The 22,999-nt window shown below is 43.8% G+C and overlaps 1 protein-coding gene across 2 annotated transcripts in view; it reads left to right on the top strand.

Annotated features, from left to right (window-relative positions):
• RPAP3 (RNA polymerase II associated protein 3) overlaps positions 1–22,999 on the top strand; it is a 63,298-nt gene that overhangs the window by 17,663 nt on the left and 22,636 nt on the right. For both annotated transcript variants that reach the window (XM_068276599.1, XM_068276598.1), the window contains exons 10-13: positions 4,052–4,173; positions 7,879–7,949; positions 13,626–13,742; positions 18,051–18,271. In XM_068276599.1, the coding sequence (XP_068132700.1) occupies positions 4,052–4,173; positions 7,879–7,949; positions 13,626–13,742; positions 18,051–18,271 (531 nt within the window). The remainder of the gene's footprint in view (positions 1–4,051; positions 4,174–7,878; positions 7,950–13,625; positions 13,743–18,050; positions 18,272–22,999) is intronic.

Raw genomic sequence — 22,999 nt, 5'->3', positions numbered from 1 at the left:
AAATAAACATTTAAAAACCCGCCGAATTTAGCGGTTAATAGCAAATCCACCTTAAATGCTAGAAACCCTAAATTTGCAGGATATGTTAAGGAATTAGAGGAAAAAACTATTTTTCAAAAAGACCTTATAGTTTTTGAGAAAATCAATGTTAAAGTTTTGAAGGAAAAAAGTATAATTTTAAATGCGGTAAATGTCACTTTTAGTAGCAAACCGGTAGTGTAATTTTACATGTATCAAAAGAAAGAGCAATACATTTCCTGACGGGGTTTCCAGGGGGTCCATATGCAGCCGCAGCGCTTTGGCGCAACCGCATTATGGTTGTATGAAGATCCCTGGCATTTTTTCCTATTTTCCCAATTTTTTAGTGTGGGAACATTTTTTTTTTTTTTAATTATGTGAGGTCCCCCCTCCTGAAATGTTTTAACCCCTTGTCCCCCATGCAGGCTGGGATAGCCAGAATGTGGAGCTCCGACCGATTGGGGCTTCACACCCTGACTATACCAGCTGCAAAAAAGGTCCCTTAATGCCGATTTTTGTTCCGGGGTATCTGTTGGGGGCCCCCCAGGTTTATTTTGCCCTGGGGCCCCATTGTTGCTTAAACCGGCCATGCCTGACTGTATGTGGCAGATCTATGGTAACTATAAAAGCAACATCTTTAATACATCATAAGGGATTATATTTGTGTAGTTATATGATGGCAGAGTAGTGATCTCTGGGAGATCCCTGATTAGACCCAATACTTATAAACCTTTACATGCCATGCACTGCTTTGAACAGAAGATGAAATAGCAACTCATGCTCTATGTACTCCATGTTTCCTGTATGTCCATGCTCCTGCTTGGTGGTGTACAGCATCATTCAATCCCCTAATTGTCAGTGAACTATGTGATGGTTTTTACAAAGAATACATTTGCACTAGCATTATTTAGTTCTTTATTGTTGTAGTCACATCACTTGTGTGGCCATCATTGCAATTACATGACAGACCGGCTTCCTTTTGTACTCTTTAGAAGAAATTTGCACTAGCGTTATTTAGTCCTTTATTGCAGTAGTCACATCACTTGTGTGGCCATAACTGCAATTACATGACAGACCGGCTTCCTTTTGTACTCCTTGGAAACTTTACAATCAGTAACATGCTCCCCCAAACCTGTGTTATGTTGCCTTCCATTGACCACAATGGAAGGGAGGGTGAGTGGGAGCTTAGCCACATATGACCTCCAGGTGGCAGTGTGATGTGTTACAACAGTGGTGCTCAACCTTTTTTGGCCCGAGGGCCGAACTTCAAATCATGAAAAATCTCGAGGGCCGGAACACATGCATACAAAATTTCGATGTAAAACGTTTAACGTTTTTCTAGTAACAGTTAACATGGTGTTGGAAAAGGAAAGAAAACGACAATATAAGAATTGTTGTACTCACCAGTTGTGGCTGTTTGGGTGTATGCGCAGGGCAGATTAATGCAGCAATGGTATCGGAGTCCAGTACGGTACCTGGGTGTATGCACAGGGCAGATTAATGCAGCAGTTGTATCAGAGTGGCCTGTAGTGTGCTGGCTGAGGAGGCTGTCAGCTCTGCTGAGGAGGAACAGAGGCCTAATTACCCACACGTGGCCTGTAGTGTGCTGGCTGAGGAGGCTGTCAGCTCTGCTGAGGAGGAACAGAGGCCTAATTACCCACACGTGGTCTGTAGTGTGCTGGCTGAGGAGGCTGTAATCTCTGTGTGGGGCTGAGGAGGCTGTAATCTCTGTGTGGGGCTGAGGAGGCTGTCAGCTCTGTGTGGGGCTGAGGAGGCTGTCAGCTCTGTGTGGGGCTGAGGAGGCTGTCAGCTCTGTGTGGGGCTGAGGAGGCTGTCAGCTCTGTGTGGGGCTGAGGAGGCTGTCAGCTCTGTGTGGGGCTGAGGAGGCTGTCAGCTCTGTGTGGGGCTGAGGAGGCTGTCAGCTCTGTGTGGGGCTGAGGAGGCTGTCAGCTCTGTGTGGGGCTGAGGAGGCTGTCAGCTCTGTGTGGGGCTGAGGAGGCTGTCAGCTCTTTGTGGGGCTGAGGAGGCTGTCAGCTCTTTGTGGGGCTGAGGAGGCTGTCAGCTCTTTGTGGGGCTGAGGAGGCTGTCAGCTCTTTGTGGGGCTGAGGAGGCTGTCAGCTCTTTGTGGGGCTGAGGAGGCTGTCAGCTCTGTGTGGGGCTGAGGAGGCTGTCAGCTCTGTGTGGGGCTGAGGAGGCTGTCAGCTCTGTGTGGGGCTGAGGAGGCTGTCAGCTCTGTGGGGCTGAGGAGGCTGTCAGCTCTGTGTGGGGCTGAGGGGGCTGTCACAGCGTGTGCCCCAGTGTCTGCCCGCGGTGTCCTGCGGAGAAGGAGAGGATCGGGTGGTATTGCATAGTATGGCACTCGGCGGGACGCGCATACACCAGCGTGTGCTTGTATTCAGCCCCGGGTAGTGCTGGGATAGTTAGAAAGCCTCGCTCATTGGTTACTGCAGGAACCTTCCTCCAATAGGAATTAGGCTGATTCCTATTGGAGGAAGGTTCCTGCAGTAACCAATGAGCGAGGCTTTCTGACTATCGCAGCGCTACCCAGGGCTGAATACGAGCACACGCTGGTGTATGCGCATCCCGCCTAGTGCCGATACTACGCAATACCACCCGATCTTCTCCCCCTCCGCAGACAGACACCGCGCGGGCCACAGAAACTGGCTTCGCGGGCCACAAATGGCCCGCGGGCCGTAGGTTGGGCACGGCTGTGTTACAAGGACATAGCACACTGGATCAGGAGAAGGTTGTGGACAGAGCACAGATAAACCAGTCCCAAATTAAGCTTTTTACATTTTTAACACCGCTTCCTATTTTTTAAAGCTGTACTGGAGCCTCTTTATCCTGTGAGAAATTAAAGGAAATCGGTCACCAAATTAGCTTTTTTACTTTACCATGCTTCAGTACAGTACAAGTACCATAAGAACTTGTGTACTCAATAGCCACGATTCAGCCATGTTTGCACTACTTATGGGTTTCCCATTTGCAACATATTCTGTTCTTCTGAGTTTGGATTTTTGTGTTTACAGTGCCTGACATGGCTTGCATGTAATTTATTTGCATGTAGGGTTTGCACTGCAACTGCACTGTTTCATGTATACAGTCTCTTAAATAGATCACTGGTGGTTTACTGGGGGGAAACAGCAGTCTACCCACAACATTCTACTTATTTTAAATTGACCCTGCAGTAAACCAGAGCAATAATAACTCATCGTGTGATGCTGTTTTCACTGTATGCTTGCTCTTATTATGTAGGTAATTATTGCTTTGTTTATATTGTCCACGTTTTCTTCAGGGTCACATTAGCGTGAACCCGAGGGAGAACAAATTATAACAGATATACTTACTGTGTTTACCCTCCCCTTGGTCTTGCCACTGTAGTCTACATTCTGAGCACCGTTACTCTATATTCCCCCATTTATCATGGGCATACACCGTTTGGCAAGAATCAGAATTGCACATGTGATGGCCACTCCACACAGTCATGTGGAAGCCCATACAGAGAGGATGCACGGATGGACTGTGAATGTGCTCACCAGAGTTCCAAATGGTGGCTACAGAGACAACACCAAACAAAGTAAGGAGGTGTCAGGAGAGCCTATACATCATGTTGGTAAGCATTTATTTTATGCTTTGTTTCCCCCTTATGTTTACTTTGAGGAGAATCCACAGGAACCTTTCAAAGGTCCTTGGAAAATTCCATTGCCTACCTATAATTGCTAATTACGTTCCTAGAGTCCAACAAGATTTCAGCAACTACTGAGAACTTTCCAAGTATGGTAACTCTTTTATTGATTTCTTTGTATGTGTTAATACAAACATCATAGGAACGCTAACTGAATCTACTTTATTTTCATATTGAAGTGAAAATGTCTTCCAAAGCATTAGAGGTCAAAAGGTAAAAGGTCAGTCAGTGTACAAATAACTATGACATAGCAGTCATTGCTCTAAGAAGTTTTCTAGTGATGAAGCTTTTGAAATACCCTTTTGATAAAGGATTTTTTTTTAGAATAGTGGCTTGTTTGTTTTTCAGATACAAAGAAGCAGAGGAAGATTGCACATGCGCCATCAATCTCGATACAACATATGGGAAAGCTTATGCCAGGAGGGGAACTGCAAGAATCATGCTTGGAAAGCTGAGGGAAGCAAAAGAAGGTAACAGACATTAAGACATCTTGCATTTAAATACACCTTCTTAACAGAATCCTGTAAACACTAATTAATATGCTAAAAATATCAGTTAAAATGAATAAATTGTGGTAGATTTAATAAAACTCCATAAGCTACAATAACGCGTCCGTTAGGAGGCACAGGGTAGGGCACCCTACTGAACATTTAGTATGAATGGGATTTTAATCTTGGATGTAAAGAAGAGAGAGAGGTGTTAATTATTGGATTGCTTTGTTATTCAAGCAATCAGATAGCCCTTATAGCCTCCTCTCCCTAGGTGTGCCCATCAGATCAGGAGTATTTTAGAAGAGTTCCTATTTCCATCTGCATTGGACTCACTGCTTTTGCAGAAGGGGGGCAGATTTGCATTGCAAGGTACCCCACTCAAAAAAAAAAAATTATAGCTGAGCAATGATTTTATTACATGATAAAAGTTTTGATTGGCTGTGCAGGGTCAATTAACACCTACTTCCTGCAGGTATAAAGTTCACCCTCTAAATGCATTTCCTGTCACAGCACAGTGGCATAGTGGTTAGCACTTGCAGCTCTGGGTCCACAGTTCGAATTCCAACCAGGACACTATCTGCAGGGAGTTTGTATATCCCCGTGTCTGTGTGGGTTTCTTCTAGGCACTCCGGGTTCTTCCTACATCCACAAAAAAAAACCATACAGACAAGTTAATTGGCTTCCCCGTAAATTGGCCCTAGACTACGATACATACATAGACATATGACTGATTGTAAGCCCCTCTGAGGGACAGTTAAGTGGCAAGACAATATATACTCTGCACAGCGCTGCGTAATATGTCGGTGCTATATAAATAATAATAACATAAATAGTACCTTCTGGCTAGGGTGAAATTTAGGGGCACGTTATTCCGGTGCCGGGCAGTTTGGCGCATGGAGAGTCCAATGACTGCTCTCCCTGCTGCCGCTAAACTCCCCAGTGGCGTTAAATACTATTCCCCCTCCAAGTTGTAGCTACTTGGAGGGAGATATAATTCAGGGTCTGGCAACCGCCAGAGCCCCGAAATACCGTTACGTGGGGCGCGCAGCATAGTATTGCTGCTATGACAGCGCCCCGCTTCAGCACTGCTTCCGAACTGCTTCGTGAAATTTAGTGGCTTATCATTGTAATTGGAAATAATTGTCATTTTATCCAGAAACTCCAATGCACAAATTGCTGTACAAGAGTCCTTTGTCTTGCTGCTTGGCCTTGTTTTATTTTCATTGGCCCCCATTCACATTTGGAACTGCAAATAGCGATTGCAATTGCCTACCAATTGCTATCACGACTTTGTATTACTGTGTTCTGTGATTTATTTTTTTTTGCCGATAGCGTTTTGCGATTCTCATTTTAGTGTGTGAGAATTGCGATGTAATCCCTGGAAATTGCTACATGCAGCATGTTTGCGATCGTCCGAAATTGAAAATACGTCAGGATCACTGTAGTGTAAGTAATCCCATAGGACAGCGGTGGCGAAAATATGGCACGCGTGCCCGAGGTGGCACGCAGGGCTATTTCTGTGGACACGCATGCTGCCCCGTCGCCACCGCTCTATCTAATATATATATATATATATATATATATATATATATATATATATTATATATATATATCCTGCAAAAATATTTTGCATTTCCCCTCACAGTCCGAACGGCGACAGAAGCAGCCTGACCACAAACAGAGAACCCCGCTGTGCTCTGTAGGCTGACTCATAAGTGCCTGACTGAAATATATAGTTTTTTCTTCAACACTGGGAAACAGGCGCTTGTAAGTCAGCCTGCAGAGCACAGCGGGGTCTTTCAGGACTCTCTGTGTGTGTAACCCTCATGTGCTGTCCCAGGATACTGCAGATTCCTGAGCTGCAGTGTGATTAATGGGCTGTGATTCATGCATGCCTGAATAGGCTTGGTAAGTTCAGGCTGTTTCCATTGTCCCCCTGTTTCCCTACTCTCTGTGTTGCTGTCTCTCCCCCCCAGGTGTGGCTGTCTCTGTACCCCCCTGGTATGGCTATCTGTCTTTGTCCCCCCTGGTGTGGCTATCTGTCTCTGCCCCCCCCCCCTGGTGTGGCTGTCGTTGTCCCACCTGGTGTGGATGTCTCTGTCGCCCCCCCCCCCCTGGTGTGGCTATCTGTCACTGCCCCCCCCCCCCCCCGGGTGTGGCTATCTGTCTCTGTCCCCCCTGGTGTGGCTATCTGTATCTGTCCCCCCTGGTGTGGCTATCTCTCTCCCCTGGTGTGGCTGTCACTGCCCCCCCCCCCCCCCCCCCCCCCCTGGTGTGGCTATCTGTCACTGCCGCCCCCCCCCGGGTGTGGCTATCTGTCTCTGTCTACCCCCCCCCCCCCCCAGTGTGGCTATCTGTCTCTGTCCCCCCCTGGTGTGGCTATCAATCTCTGTCCCCCCCCTGGTGTGGCTATCTGTCTCTGCCCTCCCCCCTGGTGTGGCTATCTGTCTCTGCCCCCCCCCCCCCTGGTGTGGCTATCTGTCTCTCTCTGCCCCCTGGTGTTTCTATCTGTCTCTCTCTCTCCCCCCTGGTGTTGCTATCTGTCTCTCTCTCTCCCCTGGTGTTGCTATCTGTCTCTCTCTCCCCCCTGGTGTTGCTATCTGTCTCTCTCTCCCCCCTAGTGTTGCTATCTGTCTCTCCCCCCCCCTCCCCCTGGTGTTGCTATCTGTCTCTCTCTCCCTCTTGGTGTAGCTTTCTTTCTCTCCCTCTCCTCCCTGGTGTGGCTGTCTCTCTCCCTCTCCTCCCTGGTGTGGCTGTCTCTCTCTCTCTCCTCCCTGGTGTGGCTGTCTCTCTCTCTCTCCTCCCTGGTGTGGCTGTCTCTCTCCCTGGTGTGGCTGTCTCTCTCTCCTCCCTGGTGTAGCTGTCTCTCTCTCCTCCCTGGTGTAGCTGTCTCTCTCTCTCGCGCGCGCGCGCTGATGTCGCTGTCTGTCCCTGTGATTACGACTTTTTGTAAGGCACCGACAATTTCTGCATTTTATTTTTAGTGACCTTTAATGTAAATGTGTTTTTTTTTTTTTTTTTTTTTTTATTTACTAAAGCTGGAGTATTTAGTATAAATTGGCATGTTGGCACTCTGTGATAAGTTAGGGAATTTTGGGTTGCAGTTTGGGCACTTGGCTTCTAAAAGGTTTGCCATCACTGCCATAGGATTACTTGTGCAGCAGCGCTTTGCTGATTGCCGGCAGTCAGTAAAAACAAATCTGTTGCTGTTATGCTGACAACAAAACTGAGCTGTTATGCTGACAACACACTGGCAGATTTGATCTTAGACATTTCTGTCAGAATGAAGACTTTACCAACAGCACAAGTGATTTACTGATGCAAATATGCAATAAAGCAAACTAATCCCCCAGTGTGTGGCAAGGTTAAGGGCTCAAACTTGTCAAATGTACTGCAACATTATGGAGTGTGGCTTTATTTCTATATCACTTGTCAAAGTGCTGCTGACTGTACATTTTGTTTAGCACACTGCACTGCAAATCATTGGTTTGAAGGGACATATTAACCCCCAAATAAATTTCAACCAGCAGTGGTTTGAGTGTGTTGTCACACAGTGTGCACCACATGACAACATGCAAAAGGTGGGTGTAATTTTATTCACATCATTGAACTTTATTTTCACATACAAATTCATCTCAAATACAAAAAGATTAAAAGTGTTTCAATACATACTTGGTCTTGTAGATTTTGAAATGGTTTTGAAACTGGAGCCTGGTAACAAGCAAGCAATATCAGAGCTATCAAAAATATCTCAGGTGAGTATCCTGATTAACTACTTTTGATTAGTAAACTGCATGATGTGAACGTTTTATATAGTTGTTGTTGCTCAATCACTCCAACGGTTGCAGCTTGATCTTTACCACATGCTTGTCACTTCACTGGAAAATTTGAAATGTCCCAACTAGTTTCATCAGTTTGCACCTATTTTCTCCCCAAGAGAACCAATGTCTTACTGCAGGAGTGAGTTTCCCAGGATGCCTGATCACTAAAGAGTAGTTGGCAGGCATTATGGGACTTCTGTGCACGCTTGGAGTGTGTACGGACACATAGTGAGCTTAGTGGCTAATGCTTTTGAAAAACTTAGAGGTAAATAAAGACATGACTAAAGCCCCATACACACACTCAACAGTGATATTTTAGGCTCTCACAACTTTTCTTGTGAAACACCTAAAAAAAAAATCTCTTGCTATTGTTCAAGCAGCTGATAAGACTGATAAGAAGTCCATTCAACATGTGGATTGACTTCTTAAAGGTCTTATCAGCTGCTTGAACACTAGCAAGAGATTTTTTTTTTTTTAGGTGTTTCACAAGAAAAGTTGTGAGAGCCTAAAGCCGCATCTACACGCGTAGATGCGGAGGCGATGTGGCTTATCAATCGAGCCGCTGATGCAGATCGGACAGGACGGATCTCCCCACCGCCGATTCCCGTGAGGGGACAATGGCAGGGAATCGAGCGGAAGATAAACGGGGATGAGCGGGGAATCGAATCCGGCAGGGACGCGGCGGGCACGCGCGGGGACGCGGAAGAGGCGATCCGGCGGCTAATCGAGCCGCTGGATCGCAGCCTCATCTACCCGTGTAGATGAGGCGTAAAAGACCGCTGTTGAGTGTGTGCATGGGGCTTAACGCATTAAAAGATCTTAGTCACGTTGGGAGCAGTAAAACAGTTGAGTTCTGCCTGGGAGAGCTTGCATGTCTTTGTTAAAGAACAAGCGACACCCATGCTAACCTAGAAATAAAAAACACATATATAAGTAGATACATACTAGTTCTGTGCTATCCATGTAATGATTCCTATGAATTTTAGAAAGGGAAAGCAGAAAATCCTATTCTAGGCAGTGGCCATCTTGCTAAACTAACACTGCATAATATCCTCCCTGACTCTTGTTCCCCCCCCCCTCCTCCCTTCTCTTGCTCCCCCCCCCTCCTCCCTTCTCTTGCTCCCCCCCCCCTCCTCCCTACCTCCTTCCCCCCTCCTCCCTACCTCCTCCCCCCCCCCTCCTCCCTTCTCTTGCTCACCCCTCCCTTCTCTTGCTCATTGTGTATTCATTAGCTGCCCTCCTCCAAGAGTTTTCAGACACCCCACTGAGGTGTATAGTAAGAACTGCACGGTTTTTTTTTTTGTTTTTTTTTAAGGCTCCTCAGCTTTGCTTGTAAACACAGGTGAGCAAAGGATCATGTTTCAGGTAGGCTAGGCAGGGAAATAAATGGAAGAGGAGGAATATATTTTTGATAAAAATAACTCCCAACATTTAACTGTTTGGCACTGACTACTAAAGGGCCAGTGCTCCTAAGGTATGTGATAACTCCAAACCATAACAGCAGAAAAAGTTTTGCAAGTTTTGAATGCAGGATCAGCATCTTTATCACTTAATACACACAGACCAGTTGCTGTTGAAATTAGATTTTTATGGTGACATTGTATGGCTTTAATACAGAGAGAGCTATACAAACACGTTCTGGCAGTGCGTCTAAATTCTGTCCAAATCACACATTTATTCACGGATAGAAACATTTTTTTTAAGTGATTATAGTAAGAATGGTGCATAAAACGAACTGAATAAACTATATATCTTGGTGAATTATTTTATTTAATTTATTCATCAGCAATTTTTTTTATGAAAAATCACAGGAGTCCCAGATGGTGAAACCTAACTCTGCTTCAAAAACACACTGATGGAGCCTGCTTACATAATAATAATAATAAACTGCAATTCTTTTTGGTTCCTTAAAATATGGGGTCCTCCATATTGTTTTTTTTTTTCTGCTGTGGTATTAACTAGTGTCTTCCAACTGGTGATATACATTGTGCATATGCCTATGCTTCATGACTCTGCATGCATAAGCATATTTCAAATAACCTTATTCTCCCACAATGCTCTTGGGAGGCATACCTCGAGATTTATTGCCGAGCAGATTCACCTGAGGAAAGCTTTTTACAATTAAAATATAATGGAGCTGATTCCCTTTAGGCCCAGTTCACATTAGAGTTAAAAAACGGTCCGTTCCCAGATCGGATGGGAACGGATACATTGTTAACCTATGGATCTGTTCACATCCATCCGTTCACACGGATCCGTTCCACGCGATGCGCTGAACGGACCGCAAGTTTCCTGCTGCACCTGAGCCCAGCGGAACAAAAACCGAAGCTGAAGCGCTGCATTGGGGGAAATGAGAAAACAGAAAGTTTCTTCACACTAGTGAAGAAACGGACCATTCTAAATAGAAAAATACACTGTGGGAGACTGGGGGGATGTGGGGAAATGGAAGCAGCGGAACGGAGACGGAGTGGCAACAGTGAAAATGGATCCGATCGCCGGTGATCAGATCCGTTTTCACTTATCGGTTTGCCAGTTCAACGCGTGTGAGCTGGGCCTTATTCTTGGTAGATTTCTCGTGTGTGTTTGTGTGTGTCTACTGAAAATCTTTTAAACATCCCACAAGCAAAAAAGCAATAAAATAAAGTCAAGGAAAGTTATTTTTAAGTTAACATAAAAGTGTATATTTTATATATAAGGTGAAAGATAAGGGGGCTGTTGCACTAAAGTGCAGTAATATTTCTGTGTGCAGTGCACAGCAATATTATTGTCACTACCTGCAGCACTGTAAGACGAGTTATGCTATTAGTGCGACACGTGAAATTTAAGTAGCACGTGCATTGCTACGGTTAATGCGAGTTATTACAGTTAGTACCGTGTGATGCCATAGTAACGATCGCGCTTCTCAAATACCATGGATCACAGTATTTTTATTTATTATTTATTTATTGTATTTATAAAGCGCCAACATATGACACAGCACTAATGGCATAACTTGCGGTACAGTGCTGGCGGTAGTAACTGTAATATTGCCGTGCGCTTTCTGCACACAGCAATATCACCGCACTTTTGCACAATATCACCGCACACCACAAGAGCTACTGTAACCCTATGAGGGTGTTCCCATAGAAGCGTTGTGATTTTTTTTTTTTTAATCGCAAACACACTGCATGCAGGCAGTATTTTTTTGAAGCAATTCAGCATGAATGAATGTGCAAAAACCCTCATTCATTCAAAAAGACTTAAAATGTATTTACTGCCCCGGAAACCTATATGTACATTGTTAAAGGGCCACTATCGCAAAAAAATTTAAAATACATGAAAACACATTAATTAAAAGTTCATTCTCCCCAGAGTAAAATGTGCTATAAATTATTTTTCTCCTATGTTGCTGTCACTTTTATAGTAGGTAGTGGAGAGCTGACAGAACTGACAGGTTTTGGACTAGCCCAGGCATGGGCAAACTTGGCCCTCCAGCTGTTAAGGAACTACAAGTCCCACAATGCATTTGCCTTTATGAGTCATGACTGTAGTTGTAAGACTCCTGCAATGCATTGTGGGACTTGTAGTTCCTTAACAGCTGGAGGGCCAAGTTTGCCCATGCCTGGACTAGCCCATCATTTCATGGGGCATTCTCAGCTTTTTCTTTATTTTTAAAAGCACTTAGTAAAGGGTTGTTACTCAATCCACCTGCCACAATAGTGTGCAAATAGGTAGGGGTGGTAGCCTGAATCCTTTTACTAGATCCTTTTCAGGGAGTGCTTTAATAAATTAAATACTGACAATTCCCTATGAAGAGATGGACTAGCCCAAAACCTGTCGCTTCTATAAGTTTTCTACTAGCTACTGTAAGTGTCAGCAACATAGGAGAAAAATAATTTATGGCTCATTTTACTCTGGAAAAAACATACTTCTTATTTGTATGTGTAACATGTATTTCAAACAATTTTTCGTGATAGTGATCCTTTAACCACCCTGGCGGTATTGACGAGCTCAGCTCGTCCAGGAAAAACTTGCTGAAAGCGGTATTGACGAGCTGAGCTCATCAATACCGCCAGGGAGATTTCTTGTTTCTCTGCCCCGCCGGCTGCACTTTTCCCTCATCAGAGGGATTCCCCAGGATGGCTGGATGCCTGTCAGCATGCTGCGATCTGTGCTACCCACAGCATACAGAACTAGCATCCAGCCACCCTGGGGAATCCCTGGGCAGAGAATGTGCGGGGCTGTTCAGGGATTCCCCTTCTGTGCCGGCGGGTGGCTGGTGCGGGGATCCCCTCTGTGGGGGGGGGTCCCCTTCTGTGCTGGCTGTTGGTGGCAGGGGAGGAATCCCCATACTGTGCGTGCGGGTGGCTGGGTGGCCCTTCTGTGTGTGGGGGGGGGGGTATAATCTTTCTATGGGGGCTAGTCGTGGTCGGTCGGGGACACCCCCTTCTGTGGTGGGGGGGGAGGTGGGTGTCCCCATCTATGCGGGCTGTGGGTGGCCTCTCCCTCCTCTTCCCCTATCCCTCCCTCTCTTTCCTCCGTGCCCCCCCCCCTCACCCCTGATCCTGTGTCCCCCCCCCCCCCCCCGATCCCGTGTCTCCCCCCTGTCAGAAACACTTTTTTTTTTAATTGAATTCAATACAATAACCTGTATTGAATTCAATATAAAAAAAAATGATTGCAAAAAAAAAATTGGTTGAAAACTGTTGGAAATTAATTGAACCACTTTTTGCACGGAAATCCTGGGGAAATAGAACGCCAGGGTGGCTACCAGAGCAAGTATATATCCATGACTAGGGTACAGGTACTAGGGAAAGGTAATGTTTACATTAAAAAGTACATGCTTGCATCTGATAAATCTTTTCTTGTAGGTTTAATGAACACCTGAAGTGAGAATGATATGGAGACTGCCATTTTATTTTAAATACTGCCAGTTGCCTGGCAGCCCTACTGATCTGTTTGACTGCAGTAGTGTCTGAATCACACCAGAAACAAGCATGCAGCTAACCTTGTCAGATTTGACAAAAATGTCAGAAATAACTGATCTGCTGCAAGCTTGTTCAGGGTCTATGGCTAAAAGTACTAGAGGAAGAGGATCAGCACGATAGCCAGGCAACTGGCATTGCTTAAAAGGAAATAAACATAGTAGCCTCCATATACCTCTTGCTTCAGGTTCCCTGATTCTGCAGCTTCACTGCTACTGAAGTGGCTGATCTCGAATTGTTGCTTAGTCCCATACACTTCCCATGGGAAAACACACCTTGCTTGCCTCCCACCCCTTACAACCATTTGCCTGCCTTCTGATTTGGTGCAGAACATAGGTTGTTGTGGAAATAGGGACACTGAGTTTCATATGTGGGGGAAAAGGGGTGGCCAGCATCTGAAGAGGACTGTATGGCTCTTTAGCTGCAACTTTGTTGTCTGATAATTTACATAGGATACTAGGTGTACTTTACGGCCTTTAGAGGCCTGGTTACTCATCTTGTATTTGTATTTGGCATGGTTACTTAGCTTACATAACTAAAGTACTGCTTCATTAAATGACCACTTTGAAAGCCGATCTGTTTAGCCTTCATAAGTCAATCTCTTTGAAAGAAAGTTGTACGATTATGTATTTATAATTTATTCTAGGAACTTGAAGGGAAGCCAGTAATAGCCAGCCACAATGAGCCTGCCAGTCAAAGTAAAGCAAATGAAAAGAGGCACTTTGTAAAGCCAGTGGAGAAATCTCCACATTTAAGATCTAAGGTAATTCCATGGATTTTTAGTGTTTAGCATCACGCTCAGTTCATGTATTGTAAATGCATGTGTTTTAAGCATGACTTACGTTCTGTGAAGAGTTTGCTGTAGACATCATTATCATACTGTACTGATTAATGCTGAATGTCAAACCAAGCCACACTGCTTTGCCAAGATTGTTGGGATTTATAAGTGTAAATGAATGTATCTCCCTTAACTGATCTCAACAAATTCCAATTCACTAAACCTATTACCGCACTCAAAAGTAAAATTATTGACTAGTGAGGTAAATTATTGACTTGTGTGCTAAATACCTCAAATGTCAAGAAATTGCAGTTCACATAGATTAACCACTTAACGATCGCCCATAGGCGTCGGCGGGTCGTTAGTGGTATAGCATGGAAACGGCCTTTCCATGCTAGTTCACGGAGACTGTCTCCGTGAACAGTGTGCGAGCCGCCGATCGCGGCTCGCACGCATAATGTAAACATCCGGGGAAGAAATCCCCGCTGTTTACATCACACGGCGCTGCTGCGCAGCAGCGCCGTGACGTAGATCGGCGATCCCCGGGCCTCTGATTGGCCGGGGATCGCCGGCATCTGATAGGCAGAAGCCTATCCTATCAGGCGCAGGACGGATATCCGTCCTGCGCCGCTCACAGGGTAAGGGAGAGGGAGGGAAAGCCGGGGAGGGCGGAAAGCGCTGCAGAGGGGGGCTTTGAAGAGCCCCCCCCCCGGAAAGTGCGGGCAGCCGGCGGCGATCAGACCCCCCCAGCAGGACATCCCCCTAGTGGGGAAAAAAGGGGGGGAAGTCTGATCGCCCTGGCTATTTCCTGATCGGTGCTGCGGGCTGGAGAGTCCACGCAGCACCGATCAGAAGAAAATCCCGTGGTCCTTAAGTGGTTAAAGCATTCACTAAATGAAGTAAAAGTGTTCGGTATTTATCTCCAGCTCTGACCAGCTGGTAACTCACAATATCCATGCGAGAAAAGTTGACAGACGTAGCAGACAGCCAATAAAGAGAACCAGACAGCCAATAGGGAGAGCCACATAGCCCTGCTTCTCACCTCATTTGAACTGATACTCTGGAGGGCGGGACTTCAGAACGGCAGAGCAGGAGAAGGGTGACATTTAAAAAGGCTTTTCTGTATCCCTTTAGATGTGCATATTTGTATACTAATACACAGAAGTGTTTTCTATAGTTAGTATAAATGCACATCTAAAGGAATGCCAATCAGGGCTTAGTGAATTGAAGCATGTTTTTTCAATATTTTAGCGTACTTCTACCACATGTAAGAAAGCTTAGTGAATTTTGAAAAAAAATTGAAAATTATCGAATGTGGTATTTTACTGACCTAAAGTATTTTACAGTACTGGCTTTAGTGAATTGATGCCAAAGTATCCTAACTCGCCCTACCTGAACAGATCATTGGCTCTTCTTTCTTTGGCACTATGGCCTACTTTCTCCATTCAAATCTCTTCGGACTCTTCCAGCTACTAGAGGAGGCAGAGCATTAGAGGAGTATGGGAGGAAACTTTTCTACATTTGCTGTAATGGAGAAGAGACTATCTCTTATAATTTAATACGTTAAGGGATACAATCAAATCTGGTGTCTATGAATGATTCTCCAGGTCAGTTGCAATAAAGATCATGAGATTATTCTCATGCTGGTTCTGAATTATATCATGGAATATGTTGGAAGACATGATGTGGATATTTTTCATTAATATTTGCAGTCCAGCAAGTTCTGTGACCATGTCTGACACTGACTTTAGAGCCTATTCTGAGCTATAATGCCATGGTGTTTCCATCAACAGAGCTAGCAAGACAGAGCCCAAGGTTAGGTTTACCATATAGAGAGTAACTAATGAGGTTCTTTGATACTATGGTGGCACATAAAATGAGTTTGATTGTCTAGTGAGTAGAGAATATTGCTAAGTTTGGTTCTACTAGGAGTAATCTGTCTAATATAACAAGTAATGCAACCCACCTCTGGTTAATAAGCTGTTCGTCTGTACCAGACCTCAACTGGTGCTCAGTCTCCAAGGGGAAGGGGGTTAAAGAGAACTGTGCATTCTGCATTGAACCAAAAATGTACAGAGATTTGTTATCTGGGTTTTTTTTTTTTTTTTTTTTTACAAAAACAAAAAAATCAGCTTATGTTCAACTAGGTATGGTAAAATGATTTTCAGGTAAACTTACAATATTTAGTTAAAAAAAAACTAAAATATGACACAAATAAAATATTATAATGCCTATAATATGCTCTACCGTATTTTTTGATTCAGTTCTGGAACACTAAATGTCACCAGGAGTCTCTCATCTCCCTGTGTGGCCTTTTGGTCTTAAAAGATGCAAGTCAAAAGCCAATTGATTTATGCTTTTAAAGTGTGGAGGACTAAAATCAATAAGAACTTGAGTATTCATCTTTGCTTTATAAAAGCAATTGATGTGCATGTCCTCTGAGGTTAACTGAGGAATTTGTAATAAATGAGTGTTTGTGTGGTGTGACACTAACTGCTAATGTTCATTGCATGTAAATATTCTATATGAATGTATTCCACATCCTTTTTAGTGAAATGATAACCTCATCAAACACAGAGCATAGCAGTATGGACTACTGATGGCTAATTTTGTCAATGGCAGAGGCATTTGGATTTTATAGCAGGTCAAAAATCAGTACTGCAGGTATATTGCATTATTGATTAGTTACATTTGTCTTTGTTGTCAAGTAACCAGGTTGTTTGTAGATAAAATGCTGCAAATCTAGGGTGAACAAAAAGTTTCATGGCCCTGTACTGTTCAGATACTACCACAATAGATCCTCCAGAGGCTTCCCATGTCCTCTTCCTGAACGCCGGGAATCTCTGCAAGTTCGCTGCCGCGCAACCGCCTGTGAAGAAGCAAGGCTGCACTGTGCAGGACGCCTTGCGCCTGTTTTTGGGCTCTGTGCTACTGCGCAGGCATGAGGTGGCCTGCATGGTGCGGCCGCCCCCTTTTTCAGTGAAGTGGGGGGTTGAGCCCAGGACTGGATTTGTGGGGTGGGAAAAGCCCCTGGATTTTCCAGAGACTTCCCTCTACTGAAGTGAGTATTCTAAATGGGGCACTTTTTTCCTTACATGTGCACTTTAAATGCAGATATACAGAATAACTATAGAATTTGTCGTAACTGCCTCTGATGTTTTATACTCCAGATTTTTTTTTCTTTTTTTGAAAATCAAAGTTTATTGCTCATAATGCTAAAAAAGGAACGTTTTTTGCTCATAATGATAAAAAGAAAACAATACAAAAATATTATCTACAAAAATAATATAAAGTGCAGGTCATACTGTACACAATGATGAAAAATGTCTTTATGATCTGGTCTGAGTATAGTTAATACATAATCAAAGCCAAGATTATAATAATCCAGATTTTAACCACTATAAAGAACTAATTTCTAAATAGATGGCAAAACCTTTTTTCCTCCACACACAGATCATGTCTCTTGCCTGTTGCACAAGCCTATTTTTGTGCTGTGTTTGCGTAACTTAATTGGCAACATTAGGAGCATATATATCAGATCATTTTTTATTTTTATTTTATTTTTCTCTTTTTTAACTCCTTTTTAACTCCTTTTTGTACTCCTGTTTTTAAAGCCATATTTAATTACAGCGACCACATTTTTGGCTTTGGTGATCGGTGCTTGATTGTCGGCACTTTAATTTACCTAAATTGGTAATCTGCAATTTCATTCACTTGAATGGAGTAAGGCCTGGAACCCACTACGGGTGTTTTACGGCAAATCGCAAAGTGCCCGTAATTTGCAATTTCATAGTGATTCTCAGAGCGATTGCAATTGGGCTACTGCAGCCACTGATGCGATTGCTTCGGGGTCGCTCCCAAAATGCTGCAAGCAGCAAAGATTTGTGATTGCTTCAAGGTTGCAACGCTGCTTATAGCATTACCCCCATAGGGATCCACTGGTGTATCAATTTGCCAATTGTCGCCAATCAGCAAATGCTCCAAAAGTGCTCCCAGTGGATCCCATGCCTAATAGATCGCAAGCCAGTACAGTTATTTCTATAACACTTTAATATTTAGTGCAAACCACTGAATCTTTTGTTATTCCATTGAATCTGGCAGCATTACTATGACCATATTTGGATGACCTGTGCTTTTACGTAAGGGATCATGTGATCTCTTCTTAAATATGCTAAATGGTACTGACTCTAGATGGGGCACAGTGTGGTTTATAGTAGCTTCCAAATGTGTACAATATACCCTTGCGCAAGATTTTGTGCTATCCAATACATGTCTTATGTGGTCTGTTTTTAGAAACCTTTGAGGAGGATGGTGATTGAAGAGGTTGGAGGTGAAACTTTAACTCCAGAGACAATACCAAGTGAAAGTATTCCTTGTAAATTAGATGTTGTTAGCCCAACACAGCAGCCCAGTAAACAAGATTTAATGGATCAAGAACCAGTCTCTGCATCTCTTGATACTCCCAGTGTAAAAATGATAAAAATTGAAGAAATCTGTGATATACCAGCTCCTAGGTAAGTTTCTTCTTAAAAGGCTGTCCAGTTGCTTTTACATGTTTAAAGAGACTTTGAAGTTTTGTTTTTTAACTGCTATTCTCATATAATCCTCTTCAGCATGAATGCCCCACTTGAATCGCTGCATCCCCGCGGCAGATGGGTGATTTATTTATCTATTACAGTGTAATAGACCTGCAAAGTTCTACGACTTTGCAGGTCACAGATTGTGCTTCCCTGGAGAGGCAGAGCTTTGAGCTGTAGCTCTGCCTCTCCGCAATCAATCTCTGTGGATCTCCGCCTCCTCCCCGCCCCTCTCAGTGATAGAAGACTGAGAGGGGTGGGGAGAGGTGGCGATCAGCAGAGATTGACTGCGGAGGAGGCAGAGCTACAGCTCAAAGCTCTGCCTCTTCTAGGCAGTAAAGCCCTGCAAGCCCTGGAGCTTTTACACTGTAATACAGTATTTTATCATACAGATGTTTGTTATTCATTTCCACCCAATTAATAAGGTAACACCAAATATAGCATACCATTTTATTTCCTGTAGAACCGTTTGCAATTTAAATCTCTGCAGTGCCTAACAGCTTTTGAGAACGGAAGCTCTGCATAACAGTAATCTGTGATGTCACTGTTGTCTAGTGATGGTCATGACCAAGAGAAGTCATGAATAAGCATGTGATCAGTTTGGTCAGGTGATAAATATGGAAATCTCCACTTTGCTAGTCCTGATTATGTGCTAAAGCAGGGTGAGATCACAACAAAACAGAGCTTTGCAAATCTATCAACTGATCAAACAAATCATTGGCTTCTCCACGAGTTCTTCTAGACTTGACCATCACTGCAGTTGTGTGTCACTGTTATGAGTGAAAGTGACAGGTGTACTTAAAGAGAAACTCCGACCAAGAATTGAACTTTATCCCAATCAGTAGCTGATACCCCCTTTTACATGAAAAATCTATTCCTTTTCACAAACAGACCATCAGGGGGCGCTTTATGGCTGATATTGTGGTGAAACCCCTCCCACAAAGAAATTCTGAGTACGTACTCTTGGCAGTTTCCTGTCTGTGAACCCTGTTGCATTGTGGGAAATGGCTGTTTACAGCTGTTTCCAACTGCCAAAACAGCTAGCTGCAGCTACATCACTTGCCAGCAGTAAAAATGTCACCACGCGATAAATGTCAGAATATAAATCAGGGATTCAAAATATTTTACAATCGGCAAACACTGACTAAATCATTTATACATAATTATTGTAAATATTAAGCACTTTTTTATTACATTATTTTCCCTGGAGTTCCTCTTTAAAGAGACTCTGAAATCTTGTTTTTTAACAGATTTTCTCATATAATCCTCTTCAGCATGAATGCCCCACTTGAATCGCTGTATCCCCACGGCAGATGGGTGATTTACTGTATATTCAGAACTGTCTGACTTCCTGTCTACTAACTCCTTGTTAGACTCCCTCCAATCTGGCTTCATATCTATCCATTCCACTGAAACAGTCCTCACCAAACTCGCAAATGACCTGCTCATTGCAAAATCCAAATGCCAATTTTCTGTAGTAATACTCCTCAACCTTTCCTCTGCCTTTAACTCTGTAAATCACTCTGTTTCTCCAGGCACTCTCCTCACTGGGTGTCAAGGTCCTAGCACATTCTTGGATTAGCTCCTACCTGTCTGAATGCTTTTCACTGTCTCATATTCCAACCCTAACCCCTCTTTATGCCAGCTATCTGTTGGGTTCTGTCCTATGACCTCTTCTCTTTTCCATCTATACTCATGGTCTGGGGCAATTCATCCGCTCTTTGGGTTTCCAGTATCACCTCTACGCTGATGACACTCACATCTCTCCCTTGTGTTTCCTGTTTCTGTGCATTTTATCAAATGAACATCCATTACTATTGGTGATGTTTTTCAAACTACATATCAATTGTATGCATCTGTTCTTGCATCACTGGTTGTCCTGATTGTATAGTATGTTGAACTGCTAATGTATCTATGCTCCCCATTATTGTAAGTTTTTGTACATTGTACAACACTATGGAAGATGTTGGCACTATATAAATAAAAAATAATAATAGTTCTGTTTATGCAGACGGTAGAGAAGAATAGTGGGAGGGAAAAGGGTGGGTAGGGAGGTACGGAAGGGCGGGGAGAAAATGTTACATGTGTATACAATTATTCTTTTGGAGCAAAAATGTGAAGGCAAAAAAGCCACCTTGCTCCATGTCTGTAATACTCAACGGTTTTATGACATGTAATTGAAAATTTAATAAAATATTTAAAAAAAAAAATAATAATAATAGTTCTGTTTGATGACATGAAAATGTGTGTGTGTGTGTGTGTATATATATATATATATATATATATATATATATATATATATATATATATATATATATATATATATATATATATATATATATTTATTATTATTATTATTATTATTATTATTATTTTTTATTTATATAGCGCCAACATATTCCGCAGCGCTTTACAAAGCACAATAAGACGACAAGGGGAACATAGATACAACTAACAAATATACAGCAGAGTTCCAAGCAGCACAAATATTGTTACAAAAACAGTAAACATTAGGAGGATGACCCTGCCCTTGCGAGCTTACAATCTAATGGGTAGTTGGGGACACACTAGGTAAGGGGGTGGAGGATGGATGAGGCAGTGATTCTTTGCCTCTGATTACATTGTGACAAATAAGTAAATAAAGGGCTATAGAATGTTATAAGCTTGTCTGAAAAGGTGTGTTTTAAGAGTGCATTTGAAGATGTCCAGGTTTGGAGCATGACGTATAGGCTGTGGAAGAGAGTTCCAGATAAGGGCTGATGCTCGTGTAAAGTCCTGGATGCGAGCATGAGAGGAGGTGATCAGCTTAGAGGCCAGGAGAATTTCTTGGGAGGAGCGAAGGTTGCGGGAGGGACAATATCTTGAGATTAGTGAGGAGATGTATGGAGGAGACAACTCATGGAGGGCTTTGTATGTTAGAGTCAGGAGTTTGAACTGGATCCTCTGAGTAATGGGTAACCAGTGGAGAGAATGGCACAGTGGGGCTGCATCGGAAGAGCGTGTGGAAAGGTGAATGAGGCGGGCCGCTGCATTTAGAAGGGATTGGAGAGGAGCTAGCCTGTTTTTTGGTAGGCCACAGAGCAGGGTGTTGCAGTAGTCTAGGCGGGAGATGATTAAGGCATGAACAAGCATTTTGGTGGCCTCTTGTGTGAGGAAGGGACGGATACGGAATATATTTTTGAGCTGGAAATAGCAGGTGGTGGTTAATGAGGCAATGTGAGGTTTAAAGGAGAGCTCTGAGTCAAGTATAACCCCCAAGCAGCGGGCCTTAGTGGTTGAGGTTATTGGGGTGTTGTCTACCGTTATGGTTGCAATTGGTGGGGGTGTAGATAGCAATGGTGGAAAAATCACAATTTCCGTTTTAGTCATGTTGAGTTTGAGGAAGCGGGAGGACATGAATGCAGAAATGGCACGTAGACAGTCGGGGACTCTGGATAGTAATGAGGACAGGTCAGGAGCTGAGAGATAGATTTGGGTGTCATCCGCATAGAGGTGATACTGGAAGCCAAAAGAGTTAATTAGTTGTCCCAGGCCACGGGTGTAGATTGAGAAAAGAAGTGGCCCAAGAACAGAGCCTTGAGGTACACCAACAGACAGGGGGTGTGGAGAGGACTTGGTGTTAGAGAAGGAGACAGTGTAAGAGCGTCCAGAGAGATAAGAGGAGATCCAGGAATGTGCTTGTCCCTTGATTCCTAAAGATGACAGTGTGTGCAGAAGCAGAGCATGATCAACTGTGTCAAAGGCAGAGGAAAGGTCAAGGAGTATTAGAATAGAGAACTGGCCTTTGGATTTAGCTACCAGTAGGTCATTAGCAACTTTCGTGAGGGCAGTTTCAGTGGAATGGTGTGTGCGGAATCCAGATTGAAAGGGGTCAAGTAAGGAGTTGGTAGAGAGAAAGGCAGACAATTCTGAATGGATGTGACGTTCCAGCAGTTTAGAAGCAAAGGGGAGGAGCGAGACAGGACGGTAGTTGGATAGAGAAGTTGGATCAAGAGAGGGTTTTTTGATAAGTGGTGTGATGATAGCTTGTTTGAATAAGGAAGGAAAAGTGCCAGTGGAGATAGAAAGGTTGAATAGAGTTGTTAGAGCGGGATTAAAGGAGGAGGAAAGCTGGGGGATTAGATGAGAGGGAATGGGGTCCAGGGCACAGGTAGTGAGATGCGCTTTGGAGATTAGTGAGGAAAGACACTGTTCAGTTAGTGTGGTGAAAGATGTTAGAGTGGGAGACTGGTCTTGTGGAGCGGGTGGAAGGCAGTTAGTGGTGGGTGAGGGTGCAGGCGGACAGAAGGAATTTATAGGTGACGGCTGTGCTGGTAAAAATGGTTGTGCGTTAAAGCTATTACGTATTGCATCAATCTTGCTTGTAAAGTATGATGCAAAGTTGTCGGCTGACAGACATGTGGTAGGGGGAGGAGGTGGGGGACGAAGTAGGGAGTTAAAGGTGTTGAACAATTGTTTTGGGTTGTGGGACTGTGAGGAAATGAGCGAGGAGAAATAAGACTGCTTAGCAGAAGTGAGGGCATCCCTGAGCTCCTGCATAGTTTGTTTATAGTGATTGAAGTCTTCTACAGCAGTGCTTTTTCTCCAGCATCTTTCTGCCACCCTGGAGTGCCTTTTCAGCTGTTTGATTTGTTCAGTGAGCCAGGGCTGCCGGTTAGTTTGGCG

Source organism: Hyperolius riggenbachi, chromosome 3 (genome assembly GCF_040937935.1).
Source record: "Hyperolius riggenbachi isolate aHypRig1 chromosome 3, aHypRig1.pri, whole genome shotgun sequence".
In the NCBI taxonomy this organism is placed as follows: Eukaryota; Metazoa; Chordata; class Amphibia; order Anura; family Hyperoliidae; genus Hyperolius; species Hyperolius riggenbachi.
The sequence above is the reverse complement of the archived record's forward strand: the minus strand, read 5'-3'. Positions and strand labels throughout refer to the sequence as shown.